This window comes from Podarcis liolepis (genome assembly GCF_965112155.1).
Source record: "Podarcis liolepis genome assembly, chromosome: 3".
Taxonomy (NCBI): Eukaryota; Metazoa; Chordata; class Lepidosauria; order Squamata; family Lacertidae; genus Podarcis; species Podarcis liolepis.
The window spans coordinates 65,019,252-65,039,457 of NC_139557.1; the positions used below are offsets into that span (position 1 = coordinate 65,019,252).

The 20,206-nt window shown below is 41.4% G+C and overlaps 1 protein-coding gene across 4 annotated transcripts in view; it reads left to right on the plus strand.

Moving 5' to 3' along the window:
- The first annotated feature begins 1,255 nt into the window (after positions 1–1,255).
- PHACTR2 (phosphatase and actin regulator 2) overlaps positions 1,256–20,206 on the plus strand; it is a 77,148-nt gene continuing 58,197 nt past the window's right edge. For 2 of the 4 annotated variants that reach the window (XM_083496274.1, XM_083496276.1), the window contains exon 1: positions 1,256–1,283. In XM_083496274.1, coding sequence (XP_083352400.1) covers positions 1,271–1,283 — 13 coding nt within the window. In that variant the 5' untranslated portion in view covers positions 1,256–1,270. Of the gene's footprint in view, positions 1,284–17,122; positions 17,393–20,206 lie in introns of those variants that run through there. The other 2 variants (XM_083496277.1, XM_083496275.1) reach the window with 2 other exon arrangements.

The following is a 20,206-nucleotide window of genomic DNA, read 5'->3' on the forward strand; positions in this document are numbered from 1 at the left end:
CAAGGCTCTGGGGGGAGGCAGGGCGGCAGTGGCAGGGGGAGATGAAACAGAACGGGCCACCCTGTTTAATAGTAATTGGTACAATGAGTGTGCCTGGTTGGAATACTTATGAGAGATGAGGTTGCAGAATATATTTAAAGGAGGAAGACCAGAGATTAGTCTTTGTTATCAGTAGTTTTAATAACTGCAAGACTGCTCTAGGGAGCAAATAAAATACAGTGGTACCTCGGGTTACAAATGCTGCAGGTTACAGGCTCCGCTAACCCAGACATGGTACCTCGGGTTAAGAACTTTACCTCAGGATGAGAACAGAAATCGCGTGGTGGCAGCGGGAGGCCCCATTAGCTAAAGTGGTACCTCAGGTTAAGAACAGTTTCAGGTTAAGAACGGACCTCCGGAACGAATTACCGTAAGTTCTTAACCAGAGGTACCACTGTAAAAGGATTTTTCATGCATTGTTCATTTAAATCTAACAAACGACTGCGTGCATAGGAAGAACAGAAATAGGTTAGCAACCACTATATCGCCACAATAGTAGAATGCATAAACCAGCCTTCATGTTGATAAAGAACAAGTGTGAAGCTTAGCGGGGGGGACGGGACGGGACAACCTACTATTCTGCATCTATGCCATTAAATTCCCAGTTCTGATGATTTTCTGTCACTTCCTGTAGGCTTCTGAATGGTATGGAATATGACTCTTAAGCCTGAGCAATAAACTTGTACATGCACACAAGCAAACATACGCACTGAAAATTAACATGAGCATTGTAGCTATGCATGTCAACTAAAAGGTGGCAAGGTCATAAATGCATATAAAAAGCTTAATGATACTGTCTTTTCAAATTCTTTTCCTAATTCTCCCTAGCATAGAATTTGTCTTTTTTCATCACTGCTGTTTTAGGAAAGTGAGTTAAAACTCTCTCAGAATTGTATAGGCAATACTATCAAGTTGGTTTTTTTGGGGCGGGGGAATCTTGTGCAGTTGTGCTGGATTTGAGTCCTCCCCACTCCTTTCCCCAAAGTGAATACCTTGGCGAAGTTCGCTGTATCTTTGATAGGCTTGCATAATCTGCTTGTAATGGAGCTAATGGCTGTTTTGTCATCCTTAGAGATATAAATTTCCGTGGTGATGTCTGCAGTAGTCAGTGCAAGCACTGGCTGCCAGCAAGGGCTAATAATCAGAGCTGGGCAGGGCGCTTTGTTAGAGAGAGGGGCGGGGGAAGGAGATGAGCCTAGGCTGTTTTTCTGGCTTTGCGAAGAAAGAAGAAATGGATACTACTGGTAAGTGAAACTAATCAGACATTAATGCTTGGCTGAACTACAGTATTAATTTGTGTCTTCTCTGTGTGCTGCTGTCAGGTGCTTGCTTTTTCTGCCTGCAATGCTGGTATTCTTTAAATTCACCTTTTAAACCCTTTCCCCCCTCTTTATGAGGCTGAGGGTCACAGACCTGGTGATATGCAATATGCAGCCCCATGTTTACTCAGAAGTAAATCCCACTGAGTTGAATAGTAAGTGTACTTACGGTGGCAGGGGTAGGGAGGGGAGGCAGAATAGAATTCATGTAATTATCAAACACCTTTTAGCGGCAGGAATAACTTGAATATACATTCACTCTAAAAAGAGAAACACTGTGTCTGTTATTCAATATAAACACATGGTTATTCAATTTTAAATATATAGCTGTTGTTCTAATTTAGGAATAATGTGCACTTTAATCTCTTTCTGATGGCTTGACTTTAGAACATGTGTTTTCGTGTTAAAATAGCACATCTAAGGAGTTGAAGGGGAAGTTCAAAATGAGAATTGAAAAGGCTGGGAAGCAGCCTACTTCCATTTAAATTTCTAAGTAGTGCTTAGCCAAGGATGGTTCTTATATTGTTTTCAATATGTTTGCTAGCCTCTTGGCAAACTTTTTTTTTTTTAATCCACTAAGCAAGAGAGATATGTCCCTTCTAGGTCATCCTTCCTGGTTTGCATGCTAGCCAGAGTGGGAACCAGCCTATTTATTCACCTGTGCAGAATTCCTGGTGACGTACACGTACCAGGCAATTTGTTGAGTACAAAGCTATGATTGCCCATTTGAGCTATGGAGATCTGGTGCACCCATGTTATATTTATTTTCCTTTCTGAGGCTACAATCCCAACCCCACTTACCTGAGAGTAAGCCCAATTAAATGAAGTAGACATGCTTAGGCTTGCAAGCTTACAGCTCAATCCTACACATGTTCAATCTAAAGTAAGTTCCTCTTTATTCAATGGCCCTTACTCTCTAGTAAGTGTGTTCAGGACTTTGGATTTAAATTCTGTTCCTATTGCACTGCACACACACTTTCAACAGAGCTGCAGTTAAGACCATAATTATGGTTTCATTTACATTTTATCAACAGAGCGAGGGAACCTCTCATACTAGCACAAACTTTAAAACAAACTTGTTAGGTCTGTGGAACAAGCCAGCTGACATAACTAAGGTCCATTAAGATGCAGGAATTTAATACAATGACATGACTAATATTCCATGACTAGGCAAAATTCCGGTTTCATGTCAGACATACCTCAGCATAGACAAGCAAATGAAACAGGCAGAATTGCCCATTTCTCCTAGTTAAAAAAATTATCTCACTACTACAGATTCTTGAAACCCTGTCAAAAGATGTCACTTTAATCCTAAACTATATGGCACTGTCCACTCCATACAGTGTAGCTATATGAGCATTTATGAGACTAAAAATAAATATGACTCAAACTTTTTTTGGGGGGGGAGGAGGGGGCAGAGGGAGGACAGAAGCTGATGTTTGAAAACCATAGAAACCAATTCTTCTTTGTTGTTCTTATTCTTTCTCTGAGGATAGCTTTAGGTCCTAAATTATCCTTGTTTTGTTTAGGGGCATCACTTCTTTTTCTATTTCACAAGGATATTGCTGTCTGGCTTGCTTTAATTAACTAGTATTGAAATGCTCCAAGCATCTGATAGCAACATCAATTGTTGCTTTCTTAAGTTGTCCCTTGTGTTTTGAAACAGCGTATCAGGATGGTGAACTAGGAATTTGTTTACCAAGGAAAAGAAAGAAGCTAAGAAAGCCTATAATACATTTATCTTTGAAATTACAATATGAGTTATTGCCTACAAAGGACAAACCAAACCAGCTTCCTTTTGTTGGAGAACTCTTCTTCAGTATGTCTGGTAGAGATCTTGGTACCAAATGAGGTTTGTTGGTGAAATGTGCCCAGTCTTTTGATCCAGTTAATTCTTCCAGGATGTTATATTTGTGTGAATCACCCATTGCCCCAGCTGGCTGCTTTTGTTCTATTAAACAGTGGTCAGCTGAGGATTAGGATTCAGATGCTCTTCAGTGATATCAGCCTGCCTCAGTTGACAGACTCTTGCAGCAACTTCTAGTACTTCCTGCCCTGGCTGGCATGTAATACATGTTTCAGTTTAGTACTCCTTAATCCACACCATTGTGACTATATCCAATTTAGACTAAAACAAGAAGCCAGTTAATCAGAAAATCGGCATCTGTGACCAGGCCCATTGTTGGATCATTGCCTGGTCCTGTGGAGGGACCACCACACACTGTGACACCCATCAAAGTTCATCTGTGCTTTTAAATTGAAGAGTGATATTTTTGTTGTTGTTGTTGTTTAGTCATTTAGTTGCGTCCAACTCTTTGGGACCCCATGGACCAGAGCACACCAGCCCCTCCTGTCTTCCACTGCCTCCCACAGTATGGTCAGACTCATGTTTGTAGCTTTGAGAACACTGTCCAACCATCTCATCCTCTGTTGTTCCCTTCTCCTTGTGCCCTCATTCTTTCCCAACATCAGAGTTTTTTTCAGAGAGTCTTCTCTTCTCATGAGGTGGCCAAAGTACTGGAGCCTCAGCTTCACAATCTGTCCTTCCAGTGAGCACTCAGGGCTGATTTCCTTAAGAATCATGATATTTAGTACCCAGAATAAAATACTTTGGCATTTAAACGTTATTTGGGCTGGACTCATCAGTTAGCCACACACTGGCCTTGTTTGCATGTAACACTAAGCCATGTAACACTAAACCAAACCATGGCTTAGTGTTATGTGTGAACTGGGTCACTCCTGTGAGATAGAAATTCTATAGCAGTGCTTTTATAGCATCAGTGGCACAGGGATGAATTGCCATATAAAAATTAGGGAAAGCTAAAGTAATGGTGAAAATATTGTACTGCAGCTTTCGGAGCCTGCCACCCACACACCCTATGGTGACGTTGCAGAGCTTTATTTTTCATTTGCAGTAATATAACCTCACTGCTTTTGGAGGACCAAATATATCTGTTCTACAGCCTGCATAGCTAACAACAATTAGCAATCAAACTGGGTGACAAATTTATTCTTGTAGCCAAACAATTAAAAAGAAAAGAATTATAAATATTCTCATGGAAAACATTGCAGCACATCCACATGTACAGGTTTCATCACAGGATAAAGCAAGAGATAAGCATTAACAGGTGTGAAATGAAGTTGGGGCTAATTGAGATTGAAATACAGACAGTGTGGTCTAACAGTATGAAAATGACTCCTTACTCAGCGCATCATGGCAGATGTGGGGTGGCTGCTGAAAATGGCATCCCTGTTTCACATGCTTCCATCTCTCCCTGTAACGTGTAGTTTCGCTTGCAGGCATATCACTGCCCCTGCTCCATGCCATTTGCAGCTGCTGGCAGAGGGAACGAGAGAGCACACAATGTGACAATATCACAAGAGGTAAGTGAATCTGCACATTACAGGAAGAAGGGTGACAATGTGGCATTTCCCGCAGCTTCCCTGCCCTGAGGAATCATTCTGTCAATCTCCTCATTCTTTCCAGGCTGGCTAGGCACCTAATCTGCCACACAACATAACAACCAGGTTCAGTTTACCTTGTCATTTTTCCCTTGCACTGTGAGCCTTCACATCTGTCTCAGTCCTTCTATTCCTCCAAATATATATACTGTGTGTGTGTGTGTGTGTGTTTGTTTGTGTGTGTGGTGATCAAATGAACTAACATATGCATGTAAGCAAGAGAAAGCACCATTTGGGAGGAAGGTGGGATATCAATTCAATAAATAAGATAAAATATTTTTTAAATAATATTTATTACTTTTAAACCTTACAAAAAGAAGAAAAGCAAAGAAATAAGAAAAAAGAAGAAAAAAGAAGAAAAAACATACAGTACAATATATAAACAATACACAACACAACATTAACACATTAAACAAAACAAAAGCAAAAACAGTTCAAAAAACACACATCATACCATCTCAATATCCTCTCTTTCATTCCCTTGTTTCATCGACCTCCTCTCACCTCCCTTTTTGTATTCCATTTCTATTAATTATTTCAGCAAATCCTTTCCATCTTTCTCTATTTTCTGTCATATGATTATCTTAACATATTTTAACCTTATTTTCCATTAAAACTATAATATTTATGCTTAATTCCTTAAAACATTTCTACTAAAGCCATATAATTTCCTTCCAACATTTTTCTAACACTCATTAATTTTACATTATTTCCATATATAGATTTTAAACTTTTTCCAATATTCTTCCACCGTCTCTTCTCCCTGGTCTCGGATTCTGCCAGTCCATTCAGTCAATTCCATATAGTCCATCAACCTGGTGATCTTCTGTCCAAGCTAAAAAAGCCAATGGCAGCTAAAAAAGCCAATGCAATTCTGGGCTGCATCAATAGGAGTATAGCATCTAGATCAAGGGAAGTAATAGTGCCACTGTATTCTGCTCTGGTCAGACCTCACCTGGAGTACTGTGTCCAGTTCTGGGCACCACAATTCAAGAAGGACACTGACAAACTGGAACGTGTCCAGAGGAGGGCAACCAAAATGGTCAAAGGCCTGGAAACGATGCCTTATGAGGAATGGCTAAGGGAGCTGGGCATGTTTAGCCTGGAGAAGAGGAGGTTAAGGGGTGATATGATAGCCATGTTCAAATATATAAAAGGATGTCACATAGAGGAGGGAGAAAGGTTGTTTTCTGCTGCTCCAGAGAAGTGGACACGGAGCAATGGATCCAAACTACAAGAAAGAAGATTCCACCTAAACATTAGGAAGAACTTCCTGACAATAAGAGCTGTTCGACAGTGGAATTTGCTGCCAAGGAGTGTGGTGGAGTCTCCTTCTTTGGAGGTCTTTAAGCAGAGGCTTGACAACCATATGTCAGGAGTGCTCTGATGGTGTTTCCTGCTTGGCAGGGGGTTGGACTCAATGGCCCTTGTGGTCTCTTCCAACTCTATGATTCTATGAGGCTCTTAACTCTTTTCCAAGTCCCTTCTGCGAGTCTTCTTCATGTTTATACATGCAATTTACTTTGTCTTCTCCTGATCTTGTTGTTATTTTCCTTCCTTTGATGCTGAAAAGTAGATCTCGGGGAAATTCTCACCTAACAATGTTTTTATTCCTTCTCGACAAATCAGCCAAATCTCCATAGTTAAAAGTAAAATTCACAAGATATTTCCAGTCGCATTTCAAAGTTCCTCTAAGTCTGGCGGTCCCCACAACTCCAGTCTCCTCCTGACCCAAGTCCAGGTCCCAAAGGTCAATAAATCCCTGCATGAAGGGATCTATCCAACTTTCCTTCTCCAGTCCAAGCGGGGCTCCAATCCTCAAAGTCTGGCTTTCTCTAAATTCAGTCATAAAAGGCATCAACTTATAGTCATCAAATTGCATCCGCAAGGCTGGGGCTCTAACAACTTTCTCCCCCGCCTTCTCCTCAATTTGCCATGTCAAAGTAGATCCCTGTATCGATTCCTGAGTTGTTTCTGTATAGGTATTCACTTTTTGTCCCAAATCAGTCATTTTTTGTCCCATATTGTCAATTTTAATAATCCTCACATCCATCTTCTTATGAAGCTGTTCCAATAAAGCACTTGTCTTGCAAAATGCAATCACTAAGGCTTCTTCTGTCAACATTCTTGTCCAAGGTCAATCTCTGTTTCTCACGGTCTTTAATCTCTACAGCTGGAAAATTCCCCAGCTCCACTCCTGCAACAGTTTCAAAACCTCCCTCTAGGGGAAACAATTTCTATTTGTATCCGTCCTTTTAAACACAGATCCAGCAACAAAGCTAGTTTCAATTTTCAATTACATTTACTCCTTTTTAAATGCAGAAGGAGACAATGGAAACCATGTATTTCTCTTCTTTAACTTACTGTCAACAAACGATCTATTCACAGTCAATGAGCATATCCAAAACTTCAGTCTTACTAGCAGCCCGTTTCCAGGTTCAGAGCGGTGGTAATTTGACTTTCTTCACTCTCTCCTGCAGGCTTACGCGGTCTAAAAATTCCCCCCTCTCCTCTTGCTTCCAAGGGGGGTTTGATGATTTTAGCCGATGGAAGTTTAATCCTTTATGAAAAGCTTTCCAAGACTTTAGCTTGCAGCCTTTTTGCTTCAGTCTGTTTACAAAAGGGGAAGGCGGACTTCCTGTTTGAAACCTCCCCGTTTTGGTACCAAATTAAGACGTTTAAAAATCCAATTTTCCGTTCTACTCACGGGTAGTTGTTTTAAAATCAAATTGTCCACAGGAAAAAGTCAGCGCTCTCCGGCAACAGCAATGCGGCTTCACTCCGTGAAAGAAGCAGTCAATTCGAAGAACCGTGCCACTCATCCCACGTCGCTCCGGATCCCCGAAACCGGGTTTCCCCGCGAGTAGGGGAGGCGCAAAAGGTGCCAGCCGAATCCCACGTTCACAGGCTTCTCCCGCCTGTGATTTTTTGTGGGTCCCCGCCTTCACCGTGGCTGCCAGACCCTAATTTCCACGAAGCGAATTCCTCCCGATCAGAGGAATTCAGCCATTACCAGAGGCGCTAACCCGGAAGTCCTCAATAAATAAGATAAAATATAGGCCTTCTGTAACAAATCACCTTCCCAATGTCTGCATAGTAATGTTTTGGAAACTCTGTTCTGAGTTGTCAGGTTAACACACACTTTAGTTGTTTTTCCAACTAAACTGTAAACCATAGAGAAAGAGAAAAAATCAGTCTGGCTACATACCTGACATATCTTTCTGAATAGCTACTATTTTTGGCATAGAACTAGACAGTCCTGCACACAGCAGCTGGCTCTGGCTATTTAGTGCTAGAAATAGCAATTTAGGTATATCAGCATTGGTGAGTCAGGCTTTTGTTATCAAAATTGTCCTCGAATCAGATCATGAATCAGCTGAAGGATAATTGGTAAGCAGAATTCAACCTCCAGTTTTAACCTAAAATGTATCTTTTGTAATTTACTGGACATAATGGTTCCCAAACTGCTTTGCCATGAAAACCCAGAGATGGAACTCTGCTTCTGCATGGGATCTCCCAGCCAATCCAGCTTCTGATCTGGAATCCTCTTTCCCTCCATTAGCTTTTTCTGACACTGTCTTACCCCCGCTTACTGGTACCTAGTGAGCTACCTATGCAGCTCCTGCCCCCAAAGAGCCACAGGTGAGTCTCAACCCACTATGCAGAATTCACTGTTCAGGTTGCCCAGAAGTCCCGAATGAAATATTATGTGCACATTTTTACTATTTTGATTCACTCCATCTGTAAGTTGAGCTGCAAATGGTTTGCTTCATGTCTATGTCCTAGCCAGAAAATGCTCTTTCTCTTGTGGTTAGGGAGCAATTGTATGTAATTGTGTTGTATGTTCTTCTAAAAGGCTTTACTGGAATAATAATGAAATATTCATTAAATACTGTACTGAAAGGTTTATAGAAGTGTTCACTGTCTTTTCAAGAGCAATGTGCAGATAAACCTAGAGGGTTGTTTTTGTTGTTTTTAAAAAGATAGCGGCATGGTCTTGTAAAGCTGTAGAGCGTGTCTGCTGACCTGCAGGAGTTTTGGTCCCCCCCCCCCTAATATTGCCTTCTGATTCTCTGATACTCTTTAAAATGTTCCAGGATTTGCCCACACTGGCTAGGACTGAGCCAGACCTTTATTGCCTTTAATACAGTGTTTCGTTGCCTGAGGTACACTTTCTCTAGATTAAAACTGACAGCAGCCAAGTACTTTTGAGTGTAAGAATGAAGTGTGCTGCCAATTTTAATGCACAAAAATATGTCAGGACAGTTTAGTTTCTTTTGTGGAGACCAGTTGACATTTCACAATTCTTTTGGCTAGTATTTAGAGACCCTTGAATAGTGGGCCCATCTTTGGAGTGGCAAGCTTGTTTTCTCCTCCTCTGGAGGGTGGGACCTGAACCAATTGCTTCAAGTTACAAGAAAGGTGATTCTGACTAAACATCAGGAAGAACTTTCTGGTGCCAAGAGCTGTTTGACACTGGAAGGTACTCCCTCAGAAGGTGGTGGGCTCTCCTTCCTTGGAGGTTTTTAAGCAGAGGTTTTTAAGCAGAGGATGCTTTAGTTGAGATTCCTGCATTGCAGGGGGTTGGACTAAATGACCCTCGGGGTCCTGTTTGTACAATTTTGTGATTCTATGAATATGTCAGTTTCTGCTGAAAGGATTTAAAGTACTTAAGATTGTAGGAGACATGGGCTGGATCGATACATGTCAAAGAAGCGAGTCAGTTAAACCCGTTGTAAACTCATACAGGGAAATCTGGTAGGGAAAGATGGGACACCACAGCACCATCTGGTGCCACAGTGTTATATCACATATACAACACATACAAAATGCTTTTTCTTTACCAGTGATACTGAAGTGGTACTGTTCTACTGATCTGAAGAGGGCAGCACAACGGTTGGCGGCCACTGAATGAACATAAGAACAGGCTTGCTGGATCAGGCCAAAGGCCCATCTAGCCTAGGATCCTGTTCTCACAGTGGCCAACCAGATGCCCATGGGAAGCCTGCAAGCAGGACATGAGTACAATAGCACTGGTCCAGTTACGGTCCCCAGTGACTGGTATTCAGTGGCATGCTGTCTACAACAGTGGAACCTAGTCGTCATCAATAGTAGCCATTAATAACCATATTCTCAATGAGTTTGTCTAAGCTCTTTTAAAGCCATCCATTTTGGTGGCCATTACTATATCTTGTGGGAGAGGGTTAACTATGCTTCTTCCTACCTCCTGAATACCCAAAATACCGCATTTCTTTTTTTTTATTAATATTTTTATTAAGTACAAATTAGAAAACATACATATTCACAACAAAGGAAAATACAAAAGAAAAAGAAAATACATCCAACCAAGAAAAAAAAGAGAGAATATTTTGTCTCTTCTCATATTCACAGCCATCCATACCTCCATAAAATGCCATTCACAATAAAGCAGTGAAATGAAAGATAAGACATCAGAAAAAAGAAAAAAAGAACAAAGAAAGAATAAAGAAGCAAAATAAAAAGATCATAAATGAAAACCCTTAAAAGTAGATAAGTACTCACAATACATAGCCGTTTCCCATCTATATTTATATTCAATTGTATAATTTCATCATACTCTGGTTTCTCTTCAGATTGTATACATCTTTTGCCTTTTACAAAATACCACATTTCTAAGCTGTTGTACCTTATGGCTGTATTAGCAATTATGCAGTTCAGTTTTACAAATCCTATTGCTTTTTCATAAAATAAAAGTTCTTTAACATCATCATTAGCCTTTCATCCTGTAGTGCTTTATCCACATACACAGGCATAACAGCAGTAGTCCTTAATCTGGTTGGAGGCACAATAAAATAGAAAGGAACCTAAAATATTGAGTGCAGAGGCGGCATTTCACAAAAGTGAGGCATGTTTTCAGAGGAGAAACACAATACATTGCTGCCCACCTCATTTTATTGAACATTAAATATCACAGGTCAAAAACTAAGCTGGCTTTCAGTAAGCATTATGCACTGTCTGTGCTTCACTATGCACTTAATGTTCCTAACCTAAATGTGTTTTCCAATACTCTTCTTTAAAACCCAGCTGCTCAGCTTCTTGGAAAGAAGCAAGTTGAGGTTAGTGTGGATATAATGTTTTCTAGACCACTCACTGTATTTTACGGGTATCTGTAGGGTAGAGCACCTTGTGACTATCATCTGTTCACAGCATGTGATAACCTAGATGATGGGTGTTAATGTCTAGAGCAGATGTTTGTTGCTTTGTGGAGGGTTCCACTTTAGAGCAGCTGGGTGGACTAGATTATCATTATCTCCTTTTCAGCCTTTGGGTTTTGCCTCATTTTTGCATTTTATAGGCAGTAAAGTGATGGTGCTACTTGTGTAAATGCATCGATGCATCGAGTTCAATAGGACCTGTAGATGCTGAAAGAAATGAACTAAAGACACCATGTTGTGCATTAGAAATTCAAACATCAGCCTTCCTGGATGGAATGGTTTTTAAAGAGCTATTGCCATGTTCCAAGCAGCAATTCTTTATCATTTTCGGATGCGCTATTATTTTGCTTAATAAGTTCTGGTGATGTCCATGTGGACATATTTGCAAGACTTTTTTTAATTTTTAAGTATCAGTACCTGCCTCTATAACAGAGGTTCAAAGTAACTGAAAATAATCAGGTCCTGCTTTGATCCCATGTTATTTTTCTAGAAGTCCAATGCTGCTAAGCTACGGTAGTGATATTAGCACAAGGAGTGGCGTGCACTACTACAGAAAATAGGGTATGCAACACTAGCTAGGGAATCTCTTCCCAAACATATCAGATTTCCCCCCTTTCAACCCTCTGCTTCCAGGAGTTGCCTACAGGGGCTATGGGTCTCCAGATACCTTTGGGCTTCAATCCTCATCATCCCAGACTATTGACCATGTTGGCTGGGGTTGATGGGAATTGGAATGCAGCATTTGGTAGGCCACAGCTCCCCCATTCCAGCTCTAACATGACTAGTCCTTATTTGGCCTCTGTAGTATTATGTTTTTCATTGCTGTCTTGGTTCCTGTTTGGCTGGTTCCATAACACAGACAAGGCTACGGCACCTCATCATGTGATATTAATAAAAGCACATAAAATTGCCGGGTGCTCCTAGATTACTTTGTTTCTCTCCCTGCAGGTTCCCAATCTAATTTAAAACATAAAACAAAAAGGAAGCGGGAATAGGAGGGAGTAGATGGCTTATTGTGGCTTTAGTTTGTGAAAAGTTCCCTCCCCACCCCCACCCCTGAACTTAGAGGTTCAAAATGCAGCAATGGAAGAAGGCCCTTCCTGCTATCCTCTTCAGCAACCCAGGTGCCAGTCCCATTTAAAAATAAACAAATTAGTGGCCTCTTGGTGGATGTATTTTGGCATCACTGGTTTAAGTGGTATTGGTTTGGATCATGACTGACCCTTCTACAAACTCTTTCCATCCACAGAAAGCTTATGATACAGTGGGAGGCCATTTTTGCAGCTCCTCGTATTGCTCCCAGTGTCTCCTAACCCTCCAGAGCAAACCTTCAGTGCTAGGCCCCTCCCTCTCCAGCCTCCTCTTCTGCCTCTGAGCCTGGACTACTTTCTGCCCTAGCCGCTTTCTCCTTACTAAACTCTCTTGCCCTTTCAGCTTCTGACACTCCTACCATTCTTCTCCTTTTCCTCCCTCTGACCACTCATTGTTGTCCCAACACCAGCCCCCTGGTTCTGAGCCTTCTTCCCCTGGGGGGTCCCATGGGGGTTATCCAGTTGGTGCCCCACCATTCCTCTGCACCCAGCCTGTCCATGACATGAGTGCAGGGTGGGGAGCAAAGGTGGGCAAAATATCCCAGAAGGAGCATGACGTGTACCCCACCAGAGCTACTACCCCTCTCCTAACACCCCATACACCCCAATCACTGGCTGAACATATAAATATAGTTTAAAGTTTTGTTTTGCTTTATAAATCAGAGCCACCCTTCCTTGTTGCTGCGAGCATTTCATAATTGCCATGGAGTGAATGTCATGGTTAATAAGAATATCATGTTTGACTTTGGGAATTTGCTACAGAATTGTGACCAATTAGTAAAGCATTAAAATGTTGGCATTTTGCTGATGGCCAATATTCTGGAATGAATGCCAATCACAGACCTGTTTGCTAGACCTGCATTGTGACCACAAAACTATTTTTATTCAGAAATAATGGCTTTACGTGGTTCCATAGATCTATATGTCTCTCTCACACAAGCAGTTCTAAATAAATATCATTGGAGAAACAATACAAAATCTGTCTGGTAGCAAGAACAAATATTTATGGAATGCAGGCCACCATTGTGTTTATACTGCACTCAACTGTGACATAAAATGATATAAAACAGGAACTTTAAAAATTACATCTGGCATTTTGTTCTTTAGCGTACGATACCAAGCACCAATTATACTCCAAAGTCTTGATTTAAGGTCAGGAAGGATTTTTTTTAAAAAAATGAAACATATAACCTGGCTTTTGTCAGCAGAGTTAAAATGGCTGGATACTGATGGTTTAACAAAGCAGAATAGACGAACAAACCACTTAGAGGTTTTACGTACTATTAAGTAACATACAGTTTTTTCCTTAATAAAATAAAAAATAACTAGATATGATCATTTATTGTAGACACCATATAATGGAAAGCAAGCAATATAGCTATTAAAAATGTAAGGGGAAAAGAGATGAAAATCACAACACTGATACCTAGTGCATGGAAAGTTCTGTTTCAAAAGGAATTACGGTAATGCAAGTTACTGCTGGATGTCCTCAAATTCTGGAGAGCTGCTGCCCATCAGTGTAGACAGTACTGAACTAGATGGACCAATGGTCTGACTCAGTATAGGCAGCTTCCTGTGTTCCATTTACATTTCTTTTACATAAGCTAGTTGGTATAAATGTTGTCACTCTGGATTGCTTACCAAAACTCACCTTTAAATAATTGTATTGTTGTATATTTTGTTTTCCTTACTTTAATAAGTATACAAGAAGGGAAGTTCAACAAACCCTACTGGTAATATTCGATATTTATTTTTCTATGTGGTGTGACATAGTCCTTATGTAATTTTGGTGTGTGTGTTCTCCAGTGTATTCCAGTGTCCTGAGAGTGACATTATGAACTTGTTTACTTGCCCCCAGTGTTATATTTTGGCATTGCTATTCTTCTTATGTAACTTTTTCTATTTCTTATCACAATACAGACAAAAAATGAACCCTGCTGGTGGTACACAATAAGAACTTAATACAGTGGACGCTTGGGTTGCGAACGTGATCCATGCGGGATTCACGTTCGCAACCCGCAGCGGCGCATCTGCACACACGCGGGTTGCGATTTGGCGCTTTTGCACATGCACAAAGTGTGATTTAGTGCTTCTGCGCATGCATGACCGCCGAAAACCGGAAGTAGCCCGTTCCGGTACTTCCAGGTTTCGGCGGTCCGTAACCTGAAAAAACACAACCTGAAGCGTCTGTAACCCGAGGTATGACTGTACATCAAGGTATTTAATAGAAGCAGCCGCTGAACAGTCTTGGCATATTTATCAGAAATCTTTTCTAAAATTCTCAGGTTAAGTCATTGACTAATATGATATATGCTGTTTTGACCTGCAAATAATTTTAGTCATATTCAGAAGCACAAGTAATTTTTTATTTACACTTTTTTTGGAGTGTATACTCCCTGTTCCTTACACTTTTCAATTTTTTAAACATATTTTTTCTGCTGTAGACATTATTATATTATTAATAGCCAACATAATGTAATTATGTTATAGAAAAACCCAAAAGCATATAGTTTAACATAAATTATATGGATGTAGGTGCCACTGTACAAGAGATTAGTAGCCTTTAAAAAAAAAAAGTGGCTTTCATAGACTTATACCAACTTGCCCATAATGTCTTATAAGAATACTTTTTCCCATGCCAAACTGTTTGCTGTTTGCAACCTAATCTGTTTTCATGACAAAATGCTTCTCTAGACCAATTAAGAGGGAAGGAGGCCTTCAAGACATAGAGGACCTGCTCCTTGGACATCTAAGGTTGAAGATGAATATACAGTAATGTGAAAACAGAGCTCGTAAAGAATTCCTAACCTGATAAAATGTGAGCCTGGCTTCCTCTTGTTTCACAACTGAAACTGACAGATGTGCATACCTCATAGTGAGTGCTGGATCAGCTATCTGGCTTGCCCTTCAGCTGATGTTCATACATTTTTCTTTTGCTTTAAAAATAATTAAATTTATTTTTATTTATTTTAAAGATTTTAAACACTTTCATACCAACTGAAAACTGTGAGGGTAGTTTACATATTTATCAAGACAGTTGATAAATATGTCATAGAGACATATGGGTGGGGTCTTTTCCCAGCTCCCAGTGAGGATTTGTTGGGATACATTTGTCTCTGGAAACAATGCAAGATTGTGCCTTTGGGGGAGTGAAGTTAAACTGTTGGAAGGTTACAGCAGGGGTCAGCAAACTTTTTCAGCAGGGGGCTGGTCCACTATCCCTCAGACCATGTGGGGGGCTGGACTATATTTTGGAAAGTGAAAAAATAAAAATGAATTCCTATGCCCCACAAATAATCCAGAGATGCATTTTAAATAAAAGGACACATTCTACTCATGTAAAAACACGCTGATTCCCGGACCGTCCGCGGGCCGGATTTAGAAGGCGATTGGGCCGGATCCGCCCCCCAGGCCTTAGTTTGCCTACCCATGGGTTACAGCGTCTGCTGTTGCTGTAGAGACAGAGACAGGAGAGACATGTTTGTTGCAGCTGGGGCAGATGAAGGCATGAGGCTGTGATGCTACAGCTGCATCATGGTGTTTCTTTTTCCCAAGGAAACTGAAACTCCTGGAGTCTCTTGCCACCTGGAGACTGGGGTGCATGCAACCATATTTTTGTGAATGGCTGAGCAGAATGCATGTGGAAGGCTCTGGCCAGGTGATGGCCTGCTACTCTGCTTGGCAGCTCAATGTGAAAGTTTTTTGCCCCCTGGGAGAAAAGAACATGGAAATGAGTGCTTAACTTGTGCTTTATTCTGGTAGATCTCCAGAAGTGGTTTTACGTCATGTGAAATAACATTTATATTAAATAACCCCTTTTAAATGGCTGGTGAAACTTGTTTTGTTTACTCTCCATATTTTAACCAAGAAGAAAATGAGCATAATTTTAAAGGACAGAGGAACTTGTTCTTAATATAAACTTCCTTTTTATTAAGCGGAGAAAATCTATGGCTACACTCTTTATCCACTTAGCTGGGAATAAGAGCCGTTGAAGTCATTTGTATATAATTGTGCAGTATATATCCTGTTACAACCTGTACTGGAAACAATTTGCACTGGGAACTACGAAAAGATGCTTCCTTTGTTCCCAAGACACCTGACCACCAGACAATAGGAAATGAAGCACAGAACAAAGTTATGCAAGGTACAGAAGTAATTTTTGCCACTAGATTAAGGTACAAAATCCAATTCAAAGTTACAATCGGATTTTTCTAGAGAGGGTATGAAACAGTTTATGGAATTAATTTTAGATTTTGCCTGCTATCCAGCACCAGATTAGCAAGGCAGGTTCGGAAATGTGTAAGATGCATTTTTCTGAGCAATGCAGTTTGAACTTTTGTATGCAAGGAAGTGTTGTGACTCACCAAGTGAAGACATGAGTACCCGTTCTCTCTCTTTTTTAATCCTAATGCTGGAATCCCTTTGTGTTTCAGTCCCATATCAGTTCCCTATAGGAGCTTATGCATGGTGCAGTTCAGGTCCCAGACACTTGCTCAGATTTTAATCCATTATTCGAAAGCGCAATGCTTTATTGACGGAACTGTAAAGGTCTAAAAACACATTTTTGTGGCACTGCAAATCCTTTAGTATTTAAGGCCCAAAGGACTCTTTCCTTTTGCTGCAAGAGGCTAGGATATCTACCTCTCTAGAGGAAATTATCTAACCTGTAGCAGCAGCTAGTTAGCAGAAGCGCATGAAACCGGCCCTCTAAGGTCGGAAAACTGAGCAGGGATAAGCCCCTTTGGGGAAAACAAGACCTTTTTGCAAACTTAAACGCCACGACTAAGTACTTTCCTTTTTTGTCAGCCGAGCCCTACATGGTCGTTTAACACCGAGTTCTTTGTGCGAGCAGCTTACAGCCACACACTACAACTGTTGTGGCGCCGGATGATCTCGGCGAGGGAGCCTGGCGTGGCTGTACCAGCTTGGGGCTCTCTCCCTTTGGCCCGAGTTAATCTGCATAGAGGAATGACAGGCATTCGGCTGAGCAGGAGCAGGCTGAGCTGGGCGGCAGCAGCAACAGGCGGAGGGAGGAGCCGGAGGAGGGCTTAGCAACTCGCGCGCAAGGGGAGGGAGGCAGCAGAAGTTGCAAGGAGGAGGCTGCTAATTGCAGCGAGCCAGCAGGCGAGCGCCGGGAGAAGGTGCCATGAGCCCTCGGGAGCTTCCGTGGGAGAGGAGACCTTACCGAAGGACCGAGAGGGCGGCCTGATTGTAGGACCCCCGGCCCTCTGCCAGGACCAAGACATGGGCCAGACGTCAGTCTCCACTCTCTCCGAGCACGCAAGCGGTGAGTGCAGCGGGGGAAGCGGCGCGCACGCAGGCAGGACGACTCTCCCTCCCCACCCCGCAAGATTGATCGTGTTTCCTTCGCAGCCGGGAGAGAGTCTACACCAGCATTAATGTCAACCAAGTGTTGCTTTCAGATGCTGCTGCGGGAGAAGCAGACCTTCCCAACTGCACTATACAGGTTTCTTTATCCAAGGAAAAGTAGAATACAGCCTCTTTGGGGAGCGGGGGTCTAGCAAGAGTTTCTCTTAAAGGAGCAGCTTTCTTTCTTTCTTTCTTTCTTTCTTTCTTTCTTTCTTTCTTTCTTTCTTTCTTTCTTTCTTTCTTTCTTTCCCTGCCCCTCCCCTTGAAAGGAACGGCTTGGCTTGGCTTCATGTCATTTTGTATCGCCTCTTTTAATAATAATAATAAAAGTAATAAAAAATTTAAAAAACAACAACTTTTGGGGAGGGTTAAAGCTTTCCGTGAAACGCATAGTTCTGATTCTTTCGATTCCTGATTTTAAAAACAACAAGAAGAAGTAAGAAAACAACTGCTTTTTGTTGCTGAGATTCGCAGCACGTAGGTCATAACAGTCTACGCCCAGCTTCTCCTTTTACAAGCTTTATTTTGTTACCACAAGCGTGGTTTCCTATCATGCGTTTGCACTGTTAGTGTAGGCTCGGTGGCTACACATCTGCTTTTTTGCACATTCCTGTTCCCTTCCCTTTTGCACGGTTGTATTTCTAGTTATTAAAACTTAGAAATAAAGCTAACACAGTTTCAGGGAAAGGGTATGTGTATGTGTTAAAATGTCAACAGTGTGTTGATTTTTTAAAATGCCTTAACAATGGTAATCTATGTAATATTTTGTTTTAACACCCCCCCAAAAAAATTCAGACGTTGGAGCTGATATTCTAATAAGAAAATGGGGAAACAGGGATCATTAACTTTTTATTTAATATATGTTGAGAATATTCAAGTTATTCAAGGCAAGTTTTTTAAAAGGCTGTGCTTGATTTAAATTGCTGTTCAGTAACCTGAAATACTGTTCCGTATCTGAAATTTTGAAATGTCAGCATACAAAAGAGTTCCATTAATTTAACAATGTATCAGTTAGTGCCTGCTAAGATAAAAGAAGATTGCACATACAACCTAAATTGTTACCACAAATGTTTAAAATGTCTTTTAAAATTGCAGTGCCATATAAGAACTACTCCAGTTGTTTAAGTTTGAATCTGTGTGCGCTCATCTTACTGCTTTCCATAGAATACAAATGCAGCCACAATCCAGATAACTGCATGATTCAGAGCTGCTAAACACTTCGCATATTACCATTAATGTAGGTACACTGATTTTTGAACAATGTGCACACAAAGTTTGGATGGCATGTCTGCATTTTGTGTGTGTACTACATATGGGATTTCCCATCTCTCTTGCATACTGTCCCTGCATTGGCCCTAATTCATTCATGTGTGTGGCAGAGATGTGGAAGAACAGGAAGTGTAGGTTGCTTGTGTTTCCTGTTTCTCCCTTGACATCACCCTCTCAGGTGTGAGTGATGAAATCTTGAATGATGTATGTAAATCAGCCCAACTCGTCATGCCTGGTGTGAGTCCTTAAAACAGTAGACTCCTGATTCATATGGCAGTTAAGAACACTTTGCCACTTGGCATGGAACAGCCTTTCTCAACCTGTGGGTCCCCAGATGTTGTTGAACTACAACTCCCATCACTCCTAGTTAGCAAGGCCAGAGCTCAGGGATGATGGGAGTTGTAGTCCAACAACATCTGGGGACCCACAGGCTGAGAACCGCTGGATTAGAGGAAGGGAGGCTGCTATTGAAAAGGAATGCCAAAAGCACTGTTGGGTAGGCATCAAAGGAGAGTTCTGTTGGGGCCACAGAGACCTAGAATCTCTAAATATTTTCCTTCTCTGATGGCAGCTTTGTGGTTACTGGGTATTGCTCATCATTGTACAGCACCCAACTGTTTTAGATGCTTTATAAACAATATTATCTAATATGTGTTCCTATAGTGGCCAGTTTAAATGCAGATGCCCCTCCCTCTGTACTTCCTGAATAGGGGAGCAGTAAGGAGCATTGTGTCAAGAAGATTTATCTGTTTAAAAAATTACAGAAAGCTTTTCAATCAAACAGTTTATACCAACAAACCATTAATATAATTTTAAACCTTCCCCTCACCTTGATTTGCAAATCCACATTTCCTGGAAGAACTAGGATAAGGCAGGGTGCGTCAGGGGAAGGAGGAGTCCAGATACACTTCCTTACTTGGAATTCTTCCAGGGAAGCTGAGAGGAAGGGGGAAACCAGAATGTCTGTGAGGGGGCAATTCTTCTTCCTTGCACAGCCAGTCTCCTACTCTAGTTCAACATACACTTAGGAAAAGGAAGGACAGATGGAAGGAGTTTTTCTCCCTCTCTCGTAACACTACAACGCACGGACGTCCAACAAAGCTGAATGTTGGAAGATTCAGAACAGACAAAAGAAAGCGCTTGTTCACACAGCACATTGTTGAACTGCAGGATTTGCTAACAACAGAGGCAGTGCTGCCCAACAACTTGGGTGGCTTTGAAAGAGGATTAGACGAATTCGTGGAGGAAAAGGCTCTCAATGGTGCCTCTACCTTCACTGTCAGAGGCCAGTGTGCCTCTGAATACTAGTGGCTGGGAACTGTAGGAGAGAAGGATGCTGTTATGCTCAGGTCTTGCAGGCTTCCCATAGGCATCTGGCTGGCCAATGTGAGAACAGGATGCTGGTCTAGATGAGCCACTGGCTTGATCCGGCAGGCTGTTCTTATGGGCAAGCTGTTGGCAG